Genomic DNA, 5825 nt, shown 5'->3' with positions numbered 1-5825 from the left:
GGGGGGGGGGGGGGGGGGGGTTTGTTTCCTTTAATTAAACACTTTTTACTATATTTAGGCACTTTTCTTCATTGGGTTTTAGTCTCTGTGGGACTGATACCCCACCCTCATGTACAACACCTGCGACTGCTGGTGTTGCTTATCGGTCAAAACTAATAGTAAAATATTTAATAACCGACCAAAAAAAAAAAGTTACTCCCCCACAATCTACATGGGAAACAATGCTAAAATGAACTTACTAAGACAAGGGGTAGTTACGTATGTGGGAAGTAGAAATAGATGGAGTTGCATTTTCATTGTCACAGCTAAATATGTAAGCCTTTCTCCCTCCTTGAAAAGAAACAAAATTTACTCTTTCCAACTGTATTTGTACCATTTTTATTTGTAAAAATAACCATCTGAATGCATTGCAAGAGTAGTTTACAGTTAGGGTTCTTCATTACATGAATACAGCATTCAGTAGTTGAAAAAGTTACTAAACTGTGCTTGAGAAAATTCAGGTTGAATTCCAAGTCATTCACTGAATTAAGTCTCTTTCCTCATTTCATACGTGACATTTACCCAAGTCCTTAAACTTCAATTTACAAAAAGCAAACAATACTGACAAAACCCCACTGAAACCATCAAACAATACTTTATATTGTTTATTACAAATGTTATGCAAAATATAACACTGGCACCAGATTCGTATCACCATGGTTTGTAAAGATATATTGCACATGCTAAAGCAGAAAATATAAGACAAAACCTACAAAACATAAGATATTGGCTTTAATATGTAGATCACTGCATAAGAAACGCATAAAATTACATTTTATACACACACTCAGATTGTCACTAGTTTAAAACGCCCTTTCCTATAACACTGACCTAAGGTTTACTTTTTGTGTAATAAGAAAGCATTTTCAGCACTGCAAAAATTATACATTATTCCTATAGAAATTTAGCATATTAATTTTCATTTCAATGCAGGTAGAACATATGAAAAGAAGAATCACTTTATACATTCAAAGAAGGTTTGAAATGAAAATTTACTGGTAATATATTGCTTTTATAACACTCAAATAATAATAATAAAAAAAAGAGACGAGTTTCACAAAACATTTCCATAATACACAAATATAAAAAGGCACTCTAATATTTCTTACATGACTAAGAATAAAAATCACAAAATTTTTTAAAAATCATCCTCAAGATACATAACCAAGTTTCTCAACAGTACAATGAATAAACAATTCATTTCATGTGTTTGTTCTAATTCAATCATCAGGCAGTTGTTTACTGCATAAAAGTATCAAACACATTATGGTGCCCTTTTAGTAGCAATGAACAGAAATCCCCTGAGCTATTTCACAGCAATTTCAGGCAGTCCAGAGGTTGTAACTCAGTATTTATGAGACTTGCAATCCCATCCTGCTATGGGCTCCACCTGCAGCTGTGGTTAAAACACAGGAAGAAACAACCCTGCTAAGAAACCTGGGCAGATGGCTGCCCCTCCCAAATAACCTCTGCTTGGTGCAGACACAGGAGTCTTCCATGTACTGTAAATTGCAGGATCCAGGGTTAAGTGCAACAATTATATATGACTAACTCTACTCTTGTAAAAAGTCCACAGAAAGGCAAGAAGATTATTTACAAGAGTAAAATTATTTCCATGCTTAAATACCTGCCCTAAATTAGAAATTTATTTCTACATGTGATAAATTATGTTAGAGATTAACGTACTAGCATACAAAAAACGGGATTCTGGTAACTCATGTGAGATGTGGGATAGGCCAATACTGAGTACTTCCAAATATCTTGCTCATGACAGTTTTCTTCCTAAATACAGCATACTCAAAACATGATGTTCGCAGTGCCCTTAAGATGCTAACAAATCGTGTGTTTCTATGATTTTTGGAATATTGCCTACTTATATCGTTGTTAGTTTACAGAAAAGTTTAATCAATAAAGTTTAGATTTGGTTCCTAGAAGGATCAAAGTAATTCAGTAATCACCTAGGTTTCTATAATGCTGTATACATCATCAAGATGCAGCAGTTGTTGGACTATGCAATTACCAGAGTTACAAGGTATTGTAAATATACAGAAATATTTTCAGTAACTCTGTATGGTAGCAAGTAAAAATACTGACATTTTTTAAATGGCTGCTTAAAATAATACAACATCCTCTTTGTAAAGAGGACTCTTTTTCCTAATGAAACAACTTAATGTAGGATAGCTTAACTTTCTGTATTTCAGGGTGAACTAATAACTAATCCTGCCAAGGATCCTACCTACCTCTCTGGTTAAAATAAGATTAAAAGGCTGGTCCTGCTGTTAGACAGGTGGCAGCCATTTCCCATCTGTTTATTTGCTTTCAATGCCATCATTCCATATTAAAAAAGCAAATTTTGGGATTTCTATTCATTTCTGAACAGACACTGCTGAAAACTTTAACAACTGATTTCTCCTCTTATTTTCAGTGCTTAAAGTAAGGTGGTTATTGCTATTCTGCAACTTTTAAAAGCAAAACCATTGAGAAAAATCAATCATAAAAATATTATTCTGTGCTATTTCTGAGGAGAAAACCAGGGTTTCAGGTGCTCTGTCATTCTACTGCATAAAATATAGAGTTGAGGGAAAAGAAATGTTCACCTTTAGAGACACTAATCCTTGTGATTTTTTTGTCGTAAAATTTGGAAATTTGTTAATGTTCGAGGAAACAATATTTACTTTTACCTAACGGTCAAGGAAATTGTATCTACTTTTAGCTAACCAAAATAAACCAAATATATCGTTTTCTTCCTAATTAAAGAATTGAATTCTGCCAATACATTTTTAACAATTCAGTGGAACATGGCTAAAAACTGCACTAAAATAAAAATCCTTATTTTTCATTTACCCTGCTGAATGTCTGCACGGAGGAAGCTCATCTCCTCCTCCCAGCACAGATGTAGGCCTGCAGACAGCCTGAGCATGAATCACAGGAACTTGAACACCTTGACTCCATGCTATACTACCTTTTCCCTTCATCACTGTAGCTGTACAGTGTTCTCTCACTTGTCTAGCAAGGGGCTGGGATCCCTTTCTTATGCTCTTAAATGAGAGGAGGTGTTTTGCTTTCTGCTTTTTACCCATATAGCCTGTGGACTTAATCTTTGCATTCCATACAAGACGACAGGCACTCTCCCAAAGTGCATCAGCCCTTTTTCTAGTCAGGCCATCAGTCTTGCCTAGATTCACATTTCATGTTGCATCATGCCAAATAGTATGCACAAATGCTAACTAGGAGAACAAGCCATAGTTATTATTCCTGGGCATTTGTTTCATTTCAAATAAATATAAACACATTTACATTAAAAGTATATGAACATATTCTTTAGTCTGGAAAAAAACCACCTGTGGTCAACACATCGTCAGTTACAAATGTCAACTTGAAACCTGTGTCATAAAATGTAAAATTCACTCAAGGCTACTCATTACCTCAAAGTTTATATTTTTATGGTTTAGAAAAACTTCTTCATTATGTCACTCACATTTGAAGAAAAATAAAAGTAGCAAAGTCTTCCATTTAATTACTGAAGCATTTTGGTCCTCTTGGTACAGCTGGTTAGTTCATGATAGCTTTTTGTTTGTTTTTGTTTACAAAGTCTCATTCTTCCTTTTGTACATCTGTTGCAGATGAGGGTCGTGGTCCATTTGACCTAGAAACTTTGGCAGAAGGAGTAAACATATTCACAAAGTTGACATTGCTTTAAAAGCTGGTGACAGTAGACTTTTTTAGCACGTATCTCCAATCCCCTGCATGGTCACTACTATGTTTTCTGGTGTTTGGTATATCAACTTTTGGTGTTATGCTTTCATTGCTTTACTTTTGCTCTGTTAATCCAAACACTGGCAAAAGTATTTTAAAATTTGATAATTTTTACAGTAAAAGTTATTTAAGCACAGAAAAGGAAAAAAATCCATTTAAGTTGGCAAGTCATTATAAACCTTTACATACACCTTTGTCTACACCTATTTCCCCCCTGCCCCCTTTTTTCTGGTACTAGATTCATGATTAATGGCTCAGGTGACAGAAACATCTAATGACCCTAATTCTGTAGTGCAAATAAATTGTACATGTGTGTGCTGAATTGAAAAAAAAATAAGGGCTAAGTGATTTTCATTTTATACAAGCGGTTCCACTAATGTCCACAGGAAAATATGGTGAGACAAGTAGAATTTGGCCTTAAGAGTTAATAACCATGTTTTTCTAATTGTGTGCTGCAACTAGGAACTGTAAAAGTGCCTTCTGTAAGTTTAAGTGCTTAATACACGCAGAATGTAAAAGGTTTCATTTCCTGTAGAAAAGTGATACAGGCAGTTTTAAGATTTACAACTTTACCTTTGGTTTGTGTAAAAAAATTATCTAATTATCAGACCCCCTGGAAACCAGGAGACAGACAAACATAGGAAAGGGGTGATGCTCGAATCCATGAAGGCTACACTGGAAATATGTTTGTTTACTAAAGGTACAGCTAATACATGTAAGAACTTTTTACAAATAGTTCCCTGTTTATTTGTGCTGTCAAAAAGAAAAAAGGCATTTTCTCTTTTTCTACTTAAAATAAGAGGTAGAGACTTTCCACAGGGGCACTTAGGGCCTAAAGAAAACATCAGGAAACTAAAAAGCTGCAGAACACTAATAGGAGCATGTTCCAGTAAATCCCTCTAACTTTGTTATTTCAAGGCTTGATTCTCATCAACACTACAAATCTTTCAATACCTACTTATCAGGAATAATAATTAAGCATATAGCCGTGGGTTTTGAGCTGTTTAAAAAGACAAAAATAAAGCTGAAATGAAATAATAAAGAAAAATAGTTTTTGAATACCAAAAAGTCAAAATGTTTCAGAATCTGAATCATTTTCATTGTACCCATCCACTGTTCCTATGTTATTACTCAAGGGCTTATTGTAAGAGTTAATGCTACTCATACTGGAGCCATCGCAGAGATGTGTCCTGCCCAAATTGTCTTTTTTAAAACAAACGAAGTTGAAAGCCGTCATTGAACTGGAAGGAGAAAAAGGCATCATGGTAGCCAAAATGAGTGCCAGGCAGTCAGCCACGTCTTTGTTAGGAGCGCAAGCCAGGGCTGGCGTATGACCTGGGCACAAATGCAGACAAGGCAATGGTTAGTACTAAGGGTACTGAGAATGGCGCTGAGCATTCCTCATATACATCTCTAGATGACGTCGTAAGCAGGAGATGTATGTTCAGTTACAACCATGCCAGGCAACAGGACTATGTTACTTATTTTAAATTAGACATGCTGGGAAAATACACACTTTACGGAGCATTTAAATCACTGTGACCACAACAAGCACTATTTTTTTAAAAATCAGGCAGCAAACAGACTTCACGATATGAATAAAAGCACTTGCTAAACACAGTTCTACAGCACAGACGGTATGATGAATACAGAACATGGGGAGTACAGCGACAGGGACAGAAACTGGCTCCAGTTTCTGTGCGTATGAACGAGTCTCATTCTGAGAACAATGACTTTCATTAGAACATAAAAGATATTAGTTTAAAAATATTTTGAAGTAATAAGCAAATGGTTTTATCAGTCGTGTATCTACTCAACTTGGAAAGCAGTTTATTTAGGAATTAAATTAATAGAGAAAAGAATTAGACCAGTGCACTTGGTAAAGGTATAGCGGGTATGGCTACATGGATGTTTAATTACCCAAATTGACATTATGTTAGAAAAATAATGACTCTATTCAGAAAGCATGGCATACACTTTAAATATAATGTTAATATTATACAGATGTCAGTAAAACAAAGAACGGGGCG

The 5825-nt window shown here is 35.1% G+C and overlaps 1 protein-coding gene across 6 annotated transcripts in view; it reads right to left on the bottom strand.

Annotated features, from left to right (window-relative positions):
- Window positions 1–354: 354 nt before the first annotated feature.
- Window positions 355–5825, bottom strand: part of ANKRD44 (ankyrin repeat domain 44) — a 142095-nt gene continuing 136624 nt past the window's right edge. For 4 of the 6 annotated variants that reach the window (XM_026852322.1, XM_026852323.1, XM_026852325.1 and 1 more), the window contains one exon: window positions 355–5130. In XM_026852322.1, the coding sequence (XP_026708123.1) occupies window positions 4865–5130 (266 nt within the window). In that variant the 3' untranslated portion in view covers window positions 355–4864. The remainder of the gene's footprint in view (window positions 5131–5825) is intronic. The other 2 variants (XM_026852327.1, XM_026852328.1) reach the window with 1 other exon arrangement.

Source organism: Athene cunicularia (genome assembly GCF_003259725.1).
Source record: "Athene cunicularia isolate RWA chromosome 7 unlocalized genomic scaffold, athCun1 chr7_part1, whole genome shotgun sequence".
Taxonomy (NCBI): Eukaryota; Metazoa; Chordata; class Aves; order Strigiformes; family Strigidae; genus Athene; species Athene cunicularia.
Note: the sequence above shows the minus strand (reverse complement) of the source record. Positions and strands in the feature narration are given on the sequence as shown.